General features: G+C 50.4%; 2 protein-coding genes across 7 annotated transcripts in view; both read left to right on the top strand.

Annotated features, from left to right (window-relative positions):
* The first annotated feature begins 1,258 nt into the window (after positions 1 to 1,258).
* Positions 1,259 to 11,311, top strand: Kcnd1 (potassium voltage-gated channel subfamily D member 1). 3 transcript variants are annotated; one of them, XM_078034841.1, is made up of 7 exons: positions 1,259 to 4,149; positions 6,960 to 7,122; positions 7,225 to 7,308; positions 7,397 to 7,495; positions 7,739 to 7,989; positions 9,901 to 10,133; positions 11,185 to 11,311. In XM_078034841.1, exons 1-6 carry the CDS (start codon positions 3,029 to 3,031, stop codon positions 10,130 to 10,132), a joined length of 1,950 nt encoding a protein of 649 aa, XP_077890967.1. In that variant the 5' UTR covers positions 1,259 to 3,028; the 3' UTR covers position 10,133; positions 11,185 to 11,311. The 3 variants fall into 3 exon arrangements, with proteins under 3 accessions (XP_077890967.1, XP_040136505.1, XP_040136491.1); XM_040280571.2 differs by having other exon boundaries at positions 1,260 to 1,605; positions 2,907 to 4,149; positions 9,901 to 11,311; XM_040280557.2 differs by having other exon boundaries at positions 1,260 to 1,605; positions 1,790 to 4,149; positions 9,901 to 11,311.
* A 4,093-nt stretch (positions 11,312 to 15,404) lies between these two features.
* Otud5 (OTU deubiquitinase 5) overlaps positions 15,405 to 18,165 on the top strand; it is a 29,770-nt gene continuing 27,009 nt past the window's right edge. For all 4 annotated transcript variants that reach the window (XM_078034843.1, XM_078034844.1, XM_013364424.3 and 1 more), the window contains exon 1: positions 15,405 to 15,998. In XM_078034843.1, the coding sequence (XP_077890969.1) occupies positions 15,405 to 15,998 (594 nt within the window). The remainder of the gene's footprint in view (positions 15,999 to 18,165) is intronic.

Below are 18,165 nucleotides of genomic sequence, written 5' to 3'. Positions count from 1 at the left end.
TGATGATAAATAAGTGGAAGTTTGCATGGATCAATTTTGGCTAAGTTGGGAAATGGATGGGTGGATTGGCGGATGAATAAATGGATAGATGGATCAGTAAGTGGATAGCTAGAGAATGGATAAGTGGATATATAAATGGACAGATGGTGTATAGATGGACAAATGGTTGAGTGGATGAATTGAGTATGTAGCTGGATGGTTGGATTTATGAACAGGTTGGGAATAAACTCTTGGATGAATAAGGGACTGTATCGATGGATAAGCTAACGAATAGGGAGGGTAAAGTGTGGGTGCATAAGTGATGAGTGATTGGACAGATGAATGGATACTGATACATATGGATAGGTTGGTGAATAGTTGGATAGGATGAACATACAGATGGATGAGCAAGTGGGTTGGTGGATTAATGGCTAAATAGGTGGAGGGGTGGGTAGAGTGATTGCTTATGTAGATGGGAGGGTGGACAAATCAAGAGTGTAATAAGTGAGCAAATGGAGGAATCCAATGGGTTGGTAAATGGATTGAAAGGCTACACTTCCTGTGTTACTGTGCCCTCATCACACAACTTTAGTTATCTAAGATTAGAAATCATCTGTGCCAGGCCCTGGGTCATCCCCTTTCACATCATTTCAATTAATGCTCCAAATGACATTGTCAAGTAGGGATAACTCCATTCTGACAGCCAAAGAAACAATGCAAGGCATTTCTCAAGGACATAGCAAATGTGGCAAAGTTTTGAGTTTGAACCCACCTATCCCTGCCATAGACTCTTCATACTCTGCTCCTGCGAACCAGGAGCAGAGCCCTCTAGAGGATGTGATGTGATTTGCAGTCACTGGGTGTGCACAGATAAGGGCTCCTGCCCCCTTGGCGTGAAACCTGCCTGGACTGGGGGGTGGGGCCTGAATTGTCCCTGTCTGCACTCCCTGTACCCCACATTTCATATCGCAAGACAGTGGAAGATGCATGCTCCAGTCCCATGATGGAAGTTTAAAATTGGGGCTGTGGCACACTCCTAGGGGATGGCTTTAAAGACCTGTCCGTCTGGAGAGAGCCCCCATCAATAACCCTCGCACCCCAGTTTCTCCTGCCCTTCCACAGCCTAGGGGGCAGGGAGGGGACACAGCGCTGTATCATTCCCCATGGCACTCCGCTCTGGGGCCATTAACAGACGCCTCCCCATCGATCGGTTCTGCTAAGTGCTGCTGATTCAGGCGGGTGGGGGTGGGGGCCCCTGGGGGTAGAGGGGGTAGGAACTGGGCAGGAAGAGGGGGAGTCCAGGAAGGAGGTGGGGAGAACTGGCAAAGCTCCCTGCCACCCCCATTTTCCAGATGACGCGACTGAGGCCCAACCAGCTTTGTAGGAGGCGGAGTCTCCCCAGGGTCCCTCGCAGGCTGCCCTAGGGGAGGGGGCTCTGGGAGCCACGAGGCCCCTCCCTGCCTTTCCATCTCCCGGCAAGCTCAGAGGGGCGGGGAGAGAGCCGGAGGAGGAGGAGGAGGAGGAGGAGGAGGAGAACTCGGGGCAGCTCTGCAGAGGGGGCCAGCAGCTCCGGTGTTTGGTACCCCCAGCCCCACCGCTGTTGCTGCTGCTGCAGCGGGGACACAGGTGAGGACGCCCTATGGGGAGTGGGAGGGGGCCGCCAAGCACTGTCCTTGTCCTTCCCTGGTCCAGCCCCCACACCCTAACCCATCTTGGGACAGTCCCCAGGGATCCCACTGGACCTTGTCCTTCCACAGCCTCCTTCCAGGGACCCAACCCCCTCCCCTGCCTGTGCTGCCTTCCCTTCTAGGCCTGGCTGTGGCTGCCTTTTTTCCTCCTCCTCCTCCTCCTCCTTCTCCTGCCGCTGCTGCTGCTGCTGCTGCTGCTCCTGCTGCTGCTGCTGCTGTCTAGCACACACCGCCAGCCCCTCGGGGTGTGGTTTCCCCAGACCTGCCCCCATCGGTGGGACCCAGCCTTCTCCAGCCTCTCCTGCCTGTCTCCTGCAAGGTTCAGCAGCCCCCACCTCCCCGGAGACACACCCAACTCCCTTTCAACACCCCACTGTTCTCTCCAACCCATTTTTGGGGAAATCCTTGTGCCCAACTTCAGTCCGGTTGAATCCCAGCACCTTAGGGTTCCCCAGGCCCCTCTTCTCTTCTCCCAGAACTCTTCAGAGTGTGGACCAGGCTTCCTCTGCCCCTTTAGATATCCCCCTCACCCAGATATCTACCATCCTCTTACAAAATAATCCAGTCCCATAACTACCTCTTTAGCTACCCCATTCCATTTCCAGCCCCACTAGGGGGCCCTCACTTCTGCTTTCCCTAGAACTCCTGTAATATGTAGACAACACCCCCAGGCTATTCTTGGCAGCTCTAGGCACTCCCAAGACACTTTTCAGCCTCTTTACAACCTCCTGGCTCTACAGCCACCCTTGAGAAGCACCAGCCCCTTTTCAGATCCCATAAGGGTGCTTCAACCCCCTTATCTTTACCCTAGAAGTCTTGAGGGTATGGACGACCCTCCTCACCTTTCTCATCCCCTCTAGAACCAGCCCCCAGGTACACTCAGCCTCTTTCAAGCACCTCTGATCCCATTTGTACCCCTCTGGATGCCCCAATTTCCTCTCCAAACTGGCTAATGGGTTCCAGACCTATTTTTCCTTTCCTGAGAACTCTTGGGAGTGTTGAGAGCTCCCCACTTGTTTCTCGGTCCCTCTAGACACCCCCAAACATCTCTCAGGCACATGCTGACCCCACTAGAATCATCTCAGAGATCCTGGGGATCCTTCTTGTCCTCTCTGATCTCCTTAAGCCCTTATTAGTCCCTCAGGACACCACAAGGGCCCCTCCTAGACCCTCTAAATGCCCCCTAAGCTCCTGTCCATCTCTCTAGTTCCTCCTCCTCGTTCCTCTTGGCCTCTCTAGACACCCCCAGTTTCCTTGTCCGGGTGGCCCAGGGCCTCTCCAAGCCCCCACCATCCTGGAGACAGCCACATTCTCCTAAACGCCACCCCCCCCAAGTCTCCGTGGGCCTGGGGAGCCGCAGGATGGCGGCAGGCGTGGCCACGTGGCTGCCCTTTGCACGGGCGGCCGCTGTGGGCTGGCTGCCCCTTGCCCAGCAGCCCCTGCCCCCAGCGCCAGGGGTGAAGGCATCTCGAGGGGATGAGGTTCTGGTGGTGAACGTCAGCGGCCGGCGCTTCGAGACCTGGAAGAACACTCTGGATCGCTACCCAGACACGTTGCTGGGCAGTTCTGAGAAGGAGTTCTTCTATGACGCGGACTCTGGCGAGTATTTCTTTGATCGCGACCCGGATATGTTCCGGCACGTGCTGAACTTCTACCGAACTGGCCGGCTACACTGTCCACGCCAGGAATGCATCCAGGCCTTCGACGAAGAGCTGGCCTTCTATGGCCTGGTCCCCGAGCTTGTGGGCGACTGCTGCCTTGAAGAGTACCGGGACCGCAAAAAGGAGAATGCTGAGCGCCTGGCTGAGGATGAGGAGGCTGAGCAGGCTGGAGATGGGCCTGCCCTGCCAGCAGGCAGCTCCCTGCGACAACGGCTCTGGAGGGCCTTCGAGAACCCACACACTAGCACTGCAGCGCTGGTTTTCTACTATGTGACTGGCTTTTTCATCGCAGTGTCGGTCATCGCCAATGTGGTGGAGACCATCCCGTGCCGCGGCCCTGCACGGCGGCCACCAAGGGAGCAGCCCTGTGGTGACCGCTTTCCGACAGCCTTTTTCTGCATGGACACGGCCTGTGTACTCATATTCACGGGAGAATACCTCCTGAGGCTTTTTGCTGCCCCTAGCCGTTGCCGCTTCCTGCGGAGTGTCATGAGCCTCATCGATGTGGTGGCCATTCTGCCCTATTACATTGGGCTTTTTGTGCCCAAGAATGATGATGTCTCGGGTGCATTTGTCACCCTGCGTGTGTTCCGTGTTTTCCGCATTTTCAAGTTCTCCAGGCACTCCCAGGGTTTGCGGATTCTGGGCTACACACTCAAGAGCTGTGCCTCTGAGCTGGGCTTTCTCCTCTTTTCCCTCACCATGGCCATCATCATCTTTGCCACTGTCATGTTCTATGCTGAGAAGGGCACCAGCAAGACCAACTTTACCAGCATCCCTGCGGCCTTCTGGTATACCATTGTCACCATGACCACACTTGGGTGAGTGCAGATCCTATGTTGGGAGCTGCACAATTACACTCACATTTTCTATAAAATCAGAAAGGTTAGATGAATGATCTCTTTTTATTTTCTTTGTGGTGTTAGAGATCCAACCCAGGGCCCTCACACATGCTAAGCACATGTTCTACCACTCTCTCTTTTTGAGCTTTAGTTTGCCCATCTGTAAAACTGGGGGAGTTGGATTTAATCTTCAAATCCAAGCTTTGACCATCCTTGATTTTCCAGGTCAGGAGACTTGGGGAAAATGATTGTCTTAGCTGTCTTTCTGTTGACATTTTCTCAGAGCCTCAGTTTCTCCCTCTATAAAGTGGGAAACAATGATTCCCTTTATCACCTAGAGAGAATTCAATGGCATCATGGTTGCAAAAGTTATTTGAATGTTTCTGGAGCAGGATAAATAGGTATTGGCTTCCTATCAACCATTTTTTCTTTTTCTGTAGGGGTGTTGGGGATGGAACCCAGGGCCTCACATATGCTAGGCAAGCACTCTACCACTCAACTACACCCAACCACATCCCCAGCCCTATTTTATATTTTATTTAGAAACAAGGGCACTTAACCACTGATCCACATCCCCAGCCCTTTTTATATTTTATTTTGAGACATGGTCTTGCTAAGTTGCTTAGGTCCTCACTAATTTGCTGAGGCTGGCTTTGAACTTGCGATTGATCCTCCTGCCTCAGCTTCCTGAGCCACTGGGATTACCAGCGTGTGCCACCATGCCTAGCCACTCCAACCCTTTTAAAAATATTTTTCTTTTGAGACAGAATCTCTAGGTTGTTGGTACTAGGAATTAAACCCAAGGGTAAACTGCTGAACTACTACATCCCCAGTCTTTTAAAAAAAATTTTTTTTGAGCCTGGGTCTTCCTAAGTTGCTTAGGGCCTTGCTAAATTGCAAAGGCTGTCCTCAAACTTGCAATCCTCCTCCCTCAGCCTCCAGAGTTGCTAGAGTTACAGAAATGCACCACCACTCCCAGACCTCATTAGGTTCTTTTAGATTTTGCTTTTGTTTTTTTTTTTTTTTGTATAGGGATTGAACACAGGTGGTGCTTAACCACTGAGCTATATCCCCAGCCATTTATATTTTTTTATTTTGAGACAGGGTCTTGCTAAGTTGCTTAGGGCCTGCTGAGGCTGGCCTAGAACTGGCCATCCTCCTGCCTCATCTTCCAGAGGGCTAGAATTACAGGATGCACCACCACACCTGGCCCTCATGAGACTTTTTTTTTTCCTCATGAGGTTCTTTTTTTGGGGGGTGGAGGGATACCAGGGATTGAACTCAGGGGCACTCAACCACTGAGCCACATCCCCAGCCCTATTTTATATTTTATTTAGAAACACGGTCTCACCAAGTTGCCTAGTGCCTCACTTTTGCTGAGGCTGGCTTTGAACTCGTGATCCTCCTGTCTCAGCCTCCTGAGCCACTAGGTCACCGTGTCCGACCCTCATGAGGTTTTTAAAGGCATTGTTTGGGGCAGATGCTGTGATCCTTCTTTAAAAAAATTATATAATATGTGTGTGTGTGTGTGTGTATACACACACATTGTGGGTGAGTCTTTATTTTTATTTATTTATATGTAGCGCTGAGAATTGAACCCAGTGCCTCCCCCATGCTAGGAAAGCACTCTAACATTGAGCCACAACTCCAACCCCTGTGATCCTTCTTTAAGTTTCCATCAGTGGTATTAGATATATTGTTGGTGTCCTGCATTGGTTGAATGAGTGACTGAATGAATTGGCCTTGCTCAGTGTCTTAATAGAGGTACAGAAAAATTGATTTGGGGTTTCTAAGGAGTAGAAATTAATTCAGGTTGGAGGTTTGGGATTGGATCAACAAAAAATATTGAGCCCTGACAGTGATTTGGCACTGGGTATTTTGGTGCCTTTTATCCTATTCAGTCCTCACAACAAGCCTGTGAAGGTGGATGGCTGCCCATGTCTCATAGTGAGACACAGTCTGAGATGACACATCACAAGAGACAGAAATGGCCAAGTTGGAGAGACTTTGGAGCACAATCCTGAATACTTAAAATGAGTCAAAACACAGAAATAAGGAAAAGCCTTCCTAGGGCACAGCCTAAGCAAAGGCCTAGAAACTTAAGGTGCAGAGGCTGCGTTTCTATAGAAGAGATCTAGTTGGTCCTGTGGTTAGAACAAAAGTGTGCTGTGTGTGATCCTGGGCAACTATGGAAATTCCCTGAGCTTCATTTCCTGCCTCTGTAAAACAAGTCAGTAAGGTGGAGTCTGCTGCACCTCCTGGGGAGGGAGTGTGGCATGGAGGAAGGCAGGGGCAGTTTCAAGGTTCCTCTCTACTTTTTTGTAGGAGCTCAGTTTCAAGGCTTCCCCTGGAGGGAATCAGAAGGGGTCCTACCTAGAGAACAGAGAGGCAGGCAAAACCAACAGAATATTCCCTCAATGGTGCAGAGCTCCTTAGGTGGCCTGTGGTAGTGGAACTCTGTCCCCAGGGAGCTACATTGATTGCCTGTGACTCCCCTGGTCTCCCCTCTACTTGGTATTATTAGATTTCCAGCTAACTTGGCTGTCCAGTGCACAGCTCTGATGGGGGCAGCAGATGGTAGAGGCTAAGGGCCAGCCCCATGTCTTATTTGACACCCCCTATTGGCCAGAGAGGTTATTATCCACATTTTGCAGAGCAAGAAACTGACACTTAATGAGTCTGAGTGCCTGAACAGGGTCACAGTGAGTCAGGGTTGAATGGGATGGAGTTGGGACAGAGAGGTGGGTGAGCACATTTCTTGACTTTGGCCTACCTCCCCCTTCCCCCAGCTATGGAGATATGGTGCCCAGCACCATTGCTGGCAAGATTTTTGGGTCCATCTGCTCACTCAGTGGTGTCTTGGTCATTGCCCTGCCTGTGCCAGTAATTGTGTCCAACTTTAGCCGCATCTACCACCAGAACCAACGTGCTGACAAGCGCCGAGCGCAGCAGGTAACTGCATCTTGCATCTGAGCATCTCTTATTCTTCACACCTCAATCTGGGCTACACTTGGACTCACCCACCTGGCCCTTTGTTTCCTTTTCTTTTTGTAGAAGGTGCGCTTGGCAAGGATCCGGTTGGCAAAGAGTGGAACCACCAACGCCTTCCTGCAGTACAAACAGAATGGGGGACTTGAGGTGGGTAGGGGCCCAGATTGGATTTATGGGTAAGAAGTGATGTGCAGAGGGAGGTGCTGACCTTCTCTCTCTGCTCTGCCCACCCCAGGACAGCGGCAGTGGGGAGGGACAGGCGCTGTGTATCAGGAACCGTTCTGCTTTTGAGCAGCAACATCACCATTTGCTACACTGTCTAGAGAAGACAACGGTGAGGCCTAATGAGAGGTGGTATGTAGGAAGGAGGGGGTCCCTCTGCCACCAAGTCAGTCCCCTTCCTGGGATGGGAGGTTTCTACTAATTGTAGAAATCACATGGAACTTCCTGGGAAAGGCTGAGCAAGGGAAGGGAAGAGAATGATTTCCATAAAGGAGAGAACAGCCTGAGCAATAGCCTGGGATTGGGAATAGCTCCCATGGGGTGTCCTGTGACTCTCCCTCCTTTCTGCCTACAGTGCCATGAGTTCACAGATGAACTGACATTTAGTGAGGCCCTGGGAGCAGTCTCATTGGGTGGCCGCACCAGCCGTAGCACCTCTGTGTCCTCCCAACCAGTGGGGCCTGGCAGTCTGCTATCATCTTGTTGCCCACGCAGGGCCAAGCGCCGTGCCATCCGCCTTGCCAACTCCACTGCCTCAGTTAGTCGTGGCAGCATGCAGGAGCTGGATACGCTGGCAGGGCTGCGGAGGAGCCCTGCCCCTCAGAGGTAAGCACCCATCCCCTGGCCACAGCTGATGAGTGTAGAGTTTGGGCCAGTGGGTTTGAGATTTCATTACTCAAGGCCTACCAAATCAGGCTCAAACTCAAACTCTTCATATGGGGATCTTGGGCTTAATTTTTCTGGAACTCCTCATTCTTCATTACATCTTTCAAATATTTATTGAGCAGCCAGACATGGAAGTGGCACATGCCTGTCCTCCCAGCCACTTGAGAGGCTGAGGAAGGAGGATGGGAAGTTCAAAGCCAGCCTCAGCAATTTAGGGAGGCCCTAAGGAAGTTAGTGAGACTCTGTCTTTAAATATTTTTTTTAAAAAAGGGGCTAGAGATGTTGCTCAGTAGTTAAGTGCCCCTGGGGTCAATCCCTGGTACTATTAAAAAAAAAGGACTAAGGATGTAGCTCAGTGGAATCAGTCCCCAGCACCAAAGAAAAAGAAAAAAAGGACTGGGTATATAGCTCAGTGGCAGAGTACTTGCTTAACATCCTCAAATCTCTGGGTTCAATCTCCAGCACTGAAAAAAAAAAAGTAAAAATAAATCTTTGTCTTGAGCTCAGGGTGTGGCTCAGAGGTAGAGTATTTACTTAAAGTACAAGAGTCCTTGTGTTACATCCCAAGCACTGTGAAAAAATTTTGCCCTTTGGGAACTTACATTCTATTGTGAGATATTTATAAATATACAGATCACATAGTGTCAAATATGTAAACAGCAAGGAAAAAATAAATCATGGATGCCATCTAGAGAGTGCAGAGCAGCAGTAATGAAGTTTGTTTTTTTAAAATGTATTATTATTGTTGTTGTTATTATTAGTATTATTACTACAGTAATCGGGATTGAACCCAGGGTCTCACACTTGTCAGACAAGTGCTCTACCACAGCCTCCCCCTCACCCGCTGTCTGATGCATATTTTTTTCCCTTGGTTTCTTTAGGTGATATCAGGGATTGAACTCAGGGGCACTTAACCACTGAGCCACATCCCAAGCCTTTTGTTTTTCACTTTTTATTTTGAGACAGGGTCTCACTAGGTTGCTTATTGCCTCACTCAATTGCTGAGGCTAGCTTTGAACCAGCAATCCTCTTGTCCCAGAGCCACTGGGATTAGAGGCTTGCTTCACTACACCTGGCTGATGCAGTTTCAATAATGTGGTCAAGGAAGGCTTTTCTAAGATGACATCTGTGCCAAGGCCTGAAGGAAATGAGGGAATGAGCCATGCAGATATCTACAGAAAGAGCTTTCTAGGTAGACGAACAGCCCATGTGAATGCTGCAAGGAAGCTACTGTAGGTAGAGTGAATAAGGGGCAGAATAGGAGGTTGGCAAGTCAGAAAGGAATGAAGAAAGACATGGTTATATAGATTCTAGCGTAGACTCCTGCAAGGACTTCGGCATTGTTAGGCATAAGAATAAGAAAAAATACTTATGTGGGCTGGGGGTGTAACTCAATGGTAGAGTGTGCTTAGCATGCACAAGGCCCTAGGTTTAATTCCCAGCACCACACATCAAAAAAGTGTGTGTGTGTGTGTGTGTGTGTGTGTGTGTGTGCGCGCGCGCGCGCGCACATGCGTGCTCGGGCTTGAGTGTGTGCACTCATCATGATCCATGCACTACTCTGAATACTTTGTATCATTTATTCTCAATTCTCATTGAATCTCCACAACCCCTCAAAGTAGGGAATATTGTTATTTCCATGCTACAGATGGGAGTTTCAGTATGGTAAAGGGGCTCAGGACTTGAATCCAGGACTGACTCCAGAGCCCTTCCTCTCCACCACCAAAATTAAGGATGCAGGGGAACACTTAGCTCAGAGATAGTCAGTGTTCAATAAATGCCACAATAGATATGGCAATTAATCAAGATGACTTTTTAAGAGCCTTCCATCTTCCTCATCCCTGTCCACAGCCGCTCAAGCCTCAATGCCAAGCCCCATGACAGCCTTGACCTGAACTGTGACAGCCGGGACTTTGTGGCCGCCATTATCAGTATCCCCACCCCTCCTGCCAATACACCAGATGAGAGCCAACCTTCCTCCCCTGGTGGTGGTGGTGGCGGCAGGGCCAGCAGTACCCTCAGGAACTCCAGCGTGGATACCCCCTGCCTCCTCCCTGAGACTGTCAAGATTTCTTCCCTGTGAAGTATGGGCCTGCTCATTCAGAGGGCCCTATTTTTTCTTGGGGGAGTCCTTTCCAAAGCCATATTTTGGGGAGGCAGAGAGGGACAGGCCTGGGGACCCCTTCTGACCCCTTCTGAGAACTATGCAATTAGGTTTTATGGAATGCCCACTTGGGAATGGGAGACTTGCTCTCTCCCAGTCTTCTTGGTGGGAGCACTGGGCTTCCACAGGCCTTCACAGGCCTCCAGCCTCCTTGCTCCCACACACACTGGGACCAGCCCCTCTCCTCTAGCTGGTCTCCTGCATGCTCCTCCCCATGGGTCTTTGGAGGTAGGTAAAGTTCCTGTCTAATATCTGAGCTCTGGCTTGACAAAGATTTGAGATTTCATCTTCTCTCTGACTGGTCTGTAGAGGTTTGGGGGTTCAGAGAAGGAAACCCTCACTCCTGATCTGACCTCTAGGAGAGGTCCTTTCTCTCTACCAGGCCCAACAGTTCCCCAATTCTGAAGCTTGGAATGTAACCATGGGCTTTGTGAGCTGTGGCCTCAGCAGTGACCTGTCACCCCCTGGCCCCCGGTTGAGGGGTCAGGCTGCCTCTCCCAACATACAGATAGCACAAACACCACTGCAACTTCCCTGGCTGCTGGAAATGGGTCCCTGCCATCCTGTCCTCTGTTGGGTCCTCAGCAAATTTTAGCAATAGCAGCTGCTGCCATGATGATATGCAAAGCCTCTTACCAGTTTGCTGCAGCATTTACATCTGCCCTGATCAGATGGGCCACCTCTAACTAGTACTCCTCTCTTCTCTGGTTTGCTTCCTTCCTGGGTTGGGCTAAAGTCTGGACTGGCCGAGATAAGAACCCAGCAGCTAGCAAGAACTGGGCTGCATTTGGTGATCATGGACCAATTCCATGTTCTTAGGGAGGAGTCCAGAAGCATCAGGGGCTGAGACCTGGGTTGTTCTGAACTCTGGGAGGTGTAGGAGGCAGGAGGAAATTCCTAACCACCTCCTCCTCCCTCGTAACTCCTTTTCATATATTCTTCTCTCTTTTCCCTCTTGGGTCACCTTCCAGAACTCTACTCTCAGGCTGAAATCTGGCATCATCTCAGGTTCCCTGTCCCCAGTACTGTCCCTGTGGAGCTGGTGGCTGACAAAGATGTAGTTTCCATCAGTCAATAAAACCTGAGAGGAGAAACGAAGACTGAACACTTCCCAACTCTGTGGGTTTGGGGGCTGGTTTGGAATGGGGGGATGAAACCACTCTGATCTTACTTCCTTGCAAAAGTGGAAGGGCTGGTGTGGGTAAAGGTGTGGGAGGTGAATGGCTGGTGGTAAAGTCTGGAAGATGAGGATCTAGAAGAAATGAGAGAGGGTGGTTTGAAGAGTAAATCTACAGCCAGTGGGAATAGGCCAGGGAGTCCTAAGACATTGTCCTTGGCCATTGTCTGCTCTAGCTCCCTCATTCACAGATGGGGAAAACACAATTCATGTCAGCACAAAGTGGACTTAACATCTTGGCAGCAAACAACATCAAATTTAACCCTAATAAAAGCATCTCTCAGCTTGGCAAATTTCCCTTCCTTGTGGGCATTTCCTGCACTCTTTTTTTTAAATATACTGATGGACCTTTATTTTATTTATATATATGTGGTGCTGAGAGTCAAACCCAGTGCCTCACACATGCTAGGAAAGTGCTCTATCACTAAGCCACAACTCCAGCCCTCCTGCATTCACTCTTCTGGGCTACTGGCTCCACTAGAGTAGTGTGACTGAGCTCCACAGAGCACCAAGAAGACAGACCTTATATTCAGGTCAATGTGTTACAATCCTTGGATGAGAGAATCACTTTCTCTTGTGCTAGGTTGCTAATCTGTGAAATAGAGATAACAATTTATTTATTCACCAAATATTGATTAACTTCTCATCATGTGCCAGCCCTAGGGTACAAAGATGGACAAAACAGACATTGTCTCTGATGTATAGAGTTGAACATCTAAGAGAGATAATTAAGCAATTAAAACAGTGTGATAGAACTAAGATGAATGTATTATAGAAGCATGTAGACAGCAGGGGAAAATAATCTGGCCAGCAAACAAGGAAGAAGTTGGAGTTAGCCAGGCAAAAGATGAAAGGCTGGACATGTAGGCTGAGGAACAGCATGTGCAATGACCTGGAGGTTAGAGCGCAAGCTTGGAGCCTTCAGGGAACTGAAAATAGTTGTCTGGCTGGAGAGGGGAAGAAGGAGGGAGAAGAAAAGCCAGATAGATCACTATGGGCCTTCAAAGCCAGGAGACAGATTTGAGAGGATGATGGGGACTCCTGAAAGTGTAGAAATAGGAAACTCCTGATGAGGTTTGTGTTTTAGAAAGATCATTGTGTCTGTGGATGGTGAATTACAGAGAATTCTCTAATTGAGAAAGAGCACTGAGGAGGCTTTTGTGGTGATAGGGAAGGGTGGCTTGGATAAGAGTGATGGGAGCAGAATTGGAGCATAAGAAATTGGAAGGTAAAATGGGCAGGATTTGGGATTAATAGGCTTGTGAGTGTTGGAGAAGAGGGAGTGGTCACGGTTGACTCCTACCTCTTGGGCTTAGGCAGTGGCTGGCTAAGGGTGATGTTTTCTGTCAAATGGACCATCAAAGCTGTTAATGTACAGTGCCAGGCACATAGTAACTGGCAATTGGCTGCAAATAAATATTATGAGTTCAGTTTCTTTTTTCTGCCCCCCCCCCCACTTTTGGTACCAGGGATTGAACCCAAGGGCACTTAACCACTGAGCCACATCCTAAGCCCTTTTTTTGAGACAGGGTCTCATTAGTTTGTTTACAGCCTCACTAAGTTGTTTAGGTTGACTTTGAATATGTGATCCTCCTGACTCAGCCTCCAAAGCTGCTGTGATTACAGGCATGCACTATCATGCCTGATTTCAGTTTCTTTTCTTTTCTTTTCTTTTCTTTTTTGATGGATCTTGCTAAATTGTTCAGCCTGGCCTCAAACTTGGGATTCCTCCTGCCTCAGCCTCTTGAGTAGTCAGGATTACAAGCATGTGTCACCATGCCTGGCTATGAATTCAGTTTTATTTTTAATTTTATTAGTATTATTATTTGTGGTACTGGGGATTCAACCAGAACCAGGGCCACTTTACCACAGAACTTCATTCCCAGCCCATTTTAAAAATTTCTTTGAGAAAGAGTCTCCATTGCTAAGGGTCTTGCTAAATCTTCAAACTTGTGATCCTTCACCTCATCCTCCTGAGTCTCTGGGATTTCAGGCATGTGCCACCACACCTGGCATGAATTCAGTTTTAGATGGAAGTAGAGAATGGGATATTGGGGTCTGGAGTGAAATGACCATGAGAAGATTCAATGTAATGTGCATAGGCATTTGGGACAAGGCCCTAAACACAACAGTCCCAGTAAATGTAAGTCCCCGCTTCCCATTGTCTCACGAGCAGAAAACACCACTAGGACCTAGTTATTACTGCCACCTTTGTGGGGAGAACTTCTGTTAAAGTCAACACCTGAAGGAAGAAGGTGAGGTGGTACTCAGAAAAGGTTTAGGATGGTTTTAGTTTAAATCAGGTGTGTGGCTTGGCTCTTAAGAATGGCAGGGAGCCCTCACCTCTCACAATGCCTTTCTTAGTTTATAAACTCATTTGAACTCCATAACTATTTCCTAAGGTAGTCAGGGAAGACATTTCCAACTTTTCAGATGGGTAATTTCAAGAGACAATGAATTTGCACGATGTCATACTGTTCATAATGGACAATCTGTGCCTGGAACTAAGGTTTTCCTGACCCCAAAGCCAGGGATCCTCGCACTGTACCACCATGCAGACTTACTGAGCACTTTCTTTTTGGTGGGTTTTTTTTTTTTTTTGTCTTTTTTGGAACGGGGGGTCGAACCCAGGGCTTTGCGAATGCAAGGCAGACGCTTTGCCACTGAGCTACATCCCAGCCCCTGAGCACTTTCTATATGTCAGGTACAACACCAAACCATCAACAAGCGTGAGTTTCTGATCTTAAATTGGAATTACTGTCATTTTTCTATTTCTATGAAGAAGTAGAAATTCAGAATGTAGTGGGTGTTAAATGAGTTGCCAAATGTCACCCAGACTGGAAGAGCAGAGTTACGATGAGCCAGAAGTGCTCTAGCCGCTCAACAGAAGGGATTTTGCAGTCCCACTGCCAGACGTTGGCCGGTGACAGAGCTGGTTCATAAATATTTTCCTAAGCAAATTCAATTTGGGTGGGGGGGACGGGAAGGGGGAAAGAGGGCTTTACCGCGCCTGCGCACCAGCCGTAGGTGCGGAGAGGTCAACACCAGGGCGAGAGGGCGGAGGTGCCAGAGAAGGCGTCTGTTTCACAAACACCCACTGTCCCCACGGTGCACGCCTGTCCCAGGATTGGTCTGTCTGACGAGAGTGACTGCGTCTCTTAACCAATCACAGCAGGGCCCATCCTGTTGCCAGGGTGAAGTGACGCCCGCCTCTTCTGCGGAAGGAGACTTGCAGGTGGGTGGGACAGGAAGTGATGTTACAAGGGAATGCTAAGCTCTGGGAGTGTTGATATTTTCCAGTCAGTCCGGCCGACTGCGTTCAAGTTGGAAGCCTGGAGGGGAGGCGCTTTTGTGCGCGGGACAGGCTACGTTGTTCTTTCGCAGTACCCACGCCTGCGCGTCAGAGCCTCGCGGAGAGAAGTGAAGAGCAGAACAAGATCAACAAGAAGGAAGGCTGGGAGAAAGGGTGCCGACTTTGAAATTTGAGACGGAGGGCACGGGAGGGCGAGCACAAGCTTCTGATTGGCCCGCGGGCGTCATTGAGGACCCACGCAGCTCCTTCGATTGGTTGGTGTCTGCAATTGTTGTGGCGGCGGCGGCGATTTTGCCCACGTAGTTCCGAGCAAGGGGCGGGGCTGCGCTCTGGCGCGCGTGCGCAGCGCCCCGGGGCCCCACCCGGTAGTTCAAGAACCTGCGAGGGGGCGGGGCGAAGAGGTGCTTGTTTTGGTCCTGTTTCCTTTGAAGCAGAAGGCCAGAAGGAGCAGCAGTAAAGTCGCTGGACTCGGAGAGAAGGCTGCGACAAACTTGCCGCCGTGCCTTCATCTTGGACTTCACATCCGGGTTCTCCGGGCGTGACTTGCGCACCGCAGACGGTTCTCGAACCGGCGCCGCGATCTCTTTATCCGGGTCTCGCTGTTCCCGTCGTGCTTCGCGCACTACAGGAGCCCCCTCATCCGGGTTCTCTCCCGGCGTGCCGCGCGCCGGGTTTGCTGGGGGGTACTCGGCGGTGCCGCCATGACTATTCTCCCCAAAAAGAAGCCGCCGCCTCCCGACGCCGACCCCACCAACGAGCCGCCGCCGCCCGGGCCGCTGCCCCCGGCGCCGCGGCGCGGCGGGGGTGTGGGCGTGGGCGGCGGCGGCACCGGCGTGGGTGGCGGCGATCGTGACCGTGACTCGGGCGTCGTAGGGGCCCGTCCCCGGGCTTCACCACCACCTCAGGGCCCGCTACCGGGGCCTCCAGGCGCTCTTCACCGCTGGGCGCTGGCCGTGCCACCCGGCGCAGTGGCGGGCCCTCGGCCACAACAGGCCTCACCACCACCTTGCGGGGGTCCAGGTGGTCCCGGCAGTGGCCCTGGTGACGCCCTGGGTGCATCAGCTACGGGGGTGGGCGCGACGGGAGTGGTGGTGGGGGTGGGCGGTGCCGTGGGCGTGGGCAGCTGCTGCTCCGGGCCTGGGCACAGCAAGCGGCGGCGTCAAGCTCCTGGGGTTGGCGCGGTTGGCGGGGGCAGTCCAGAGCGTGAAGAGGTCGGCGCAGGCTACAACAGTGAGGACGAATATGAAGCAGCTGCTGCACGCATCGAAGCCATGGACCCTGCCACCGTCGAGCAGGTAAGGACTGGATGGTGAGGGTGGGCACGTATGTGACATCAGACTCCTAAACTGTGAGGTGACCAAGGGACGACCTAAGCTCTCTTCCGGGGTCTGACGTTCTTCTCTGGTGGAAGAGGCACGAAAGGCCCTCTTCCCTTTTCCCCAAGCATTTGAGTTAGAGGCCCTAGATAAAGTGTGTGTGGGGCGGTAGTTGTCATTTTAGATTCTGGGACTTCATCTGTAAGACCGATAGGTGGGGATTCCCCAAGCATCACAGACAGAATGGGGGTACTTTCTGAGGGAGGGCTCAGGTCTCTCTAAGGGATTTAGGTCTATGTACAGTGGCTTGAGAACTCTTTTCCTCTGGAATAGAGTTTAAGATTTCCTTCCCAGGGAACTCAAACAAGGTCCCAACCTCAGACAGGTCTGGGCATCCCCAAGGAATGGTGAGCCTTCCAAGATTCTGTGACGTTCTACATAAAGGACAATTCTTCCTTCTCCTTTGTAAGCTAAACAATGGGACCTGAGGGTTTTTCAGCCTACTTTCAGGGGCTTTACACTCCCTTTTCTAGAATTACAGGCTTCTTGCACATCTACACACATCTTACTTATCTCAAGGAGATAAGATTTTTCTTCCTCTTGGGATCCAAGATTGTTTCTCTCCTTGGGGATGAAGGCCAAAACCAGTAGCCAAAGATTAATTGGGTACATAAAGTTTATCTCTTTTTAGAGTGACAAGGGTCTGTGTTTCCTGTAAGTGGCCTGAGACCTCTCTCTAGGATCTTAAGCTTCTTCTAAAGGATGGGATCTTGGTTTCCTGCCTTCCATCAAGGGCCTGAGCTTTAAGAGAGTGACACTCAAAGCTTTGGATACTGGAGTTTAAGGTCCTCCCGCTTCTTGATGAGGGTTTTTAAAGAATCTGAGGCTTCTTCAGAGGCTTGACATCCTTTAGCCAAGATTCCAGGAAAGAGGAGTTGTTTTTATTTTTGCTTTTAGTTGAATCCAGGGGCCCTCTACCACTGAGCTACATACCCAGCCCATTTGACTTTCTATTTTGAGACAGGGTCTCGCTAAGTGTCTGATGCTGGTTTCAAACTTGTGATCCTTCTGCCACAGCCTCTTGAGTACCTGGGATTACAGGTGTGCAGTACCACATCTGGGGAGTTCTTTATGAGACCTTCCTCCTAAGGAAATGTTGTCTCAGTGTTCTCAGGGGTCTGAGAGCCTGCCCAAAGATGAGAGACCCTTCTGCCTCAATTATAAGGACTGAAATACACCTTGGGGCTTTAACATCCCATTTTTTTCTGACAACAAGGTTGTCAGGGTCCTCTGTCTTGAGAACTGCAGCCTGAGACCACTCCTGCAGCCTGAGACCACTCCTGCAGCCTGAGACCACTCCACATAGGCAGCGTAAGTTCCCAGAGGTGATGTCTGAGGCCACCCTGCAGATATAAACTTATCTTCAAGGGCCTGCTACCCACTCTGCCAAGGACACCTTTAGAGACAGGAGACCCATACATAACTCAGTAACTATTTTGTCTCCATAGATAAGGTCTGAACTTCCTGAGAGAACTTGAGGCACTTCTTATGGACAGCACAACTCCCCACCAGAACTGTGCCCTAACATTCTTCCTTTGAGGCACGGATATAGAGTCCCAGACAAACAGGGTCCTGTGTCTCTCCCCAAGAACTGTTGCCATCTTAGGATCTAAGACCTGAATCTTCCCTCAGGGTACTGACTCACTGACCTCGGAAAACATGTGTATCCTCCAGTCATAGGGGCTTTTAGAAACAAGTTTTCCTGCTTTGGGATTTTGGGCCTGGTTCCCACTACCCTCAGGGAGTTGGTTAGATTGGAATTATAAGGAGGAGTCTTGAGCTTCCCAGAGGCCTGAACTGTTCCCCTCAGGGACAAGGTATTTTTTGCCTTAGGTACTGAGGCTTGACCCTCCCCCTTTGGTCATGAGGCTCTCCTACCACACCAGGTGATTCTTTCTCACCCGGGAGAGGACATGAGGTCATCTTCAGTGTGGTTGGAGACTTCCCCTATTGGACAGAAGAACCTGTGTGCTCTTCAAGTCATTAGATCCCCTTAAGCTGAGCCCCTTCAGGTCAGGGCCAAGGTGGTCCCCTTATTTTCAGGAAGGTTGTCAGGAACAATAAAGTCTAAGACCTCCCCTCTGAC

This window comes from Ictidomys tridecemlineatus, chromosome X, assembly GCF_052094955.1.
Source record: "Ictidomys tridecemlineatus isolate mIctTri1 chromosome X, mIctTri1.hap1, whole genome shotgun sequence".
In the NCBI taxonomy this organism is placed as follows: domain Eukaryota; kingdom Metazoa; phylum Chordata; class Mammalia; order Rodentia; family Sciuridae; genus Ictidomys; species Ictidomys tridecemlineatus.
The sequence above is the reverse complement of the archived record's forward strand: the minus strand, read 5'-3'. Positions and strand labels throughout refer to the sequence as shown.

Excerpts from the sequence above, each read along its gene's own strand:
- Kcnd1 (XM_078034841.1), top strand. The coding sequence starts at position 3,029 with ATGGCGGCAGGCGTGGCCACGTGGCTGCCCTTTGCACGGGCGGCCGCT. Across the intron at positions 7,123-7,224 it reads ACAAGCGCCGAGCGCAGCAG|AAGGTGCGCTTGGCAAGGAT; the intron begins GTAACTGCATCT and ends TTCTTTTTGTAG. Across the intron at positions 7,990-9,900 it reads AGGAGCCCTGCCCCTCAGAG|CCGCTCAAGCCTCAATGCCA; the intron begins GTAAGCACCCAT and ends CCCTGTCCACAG.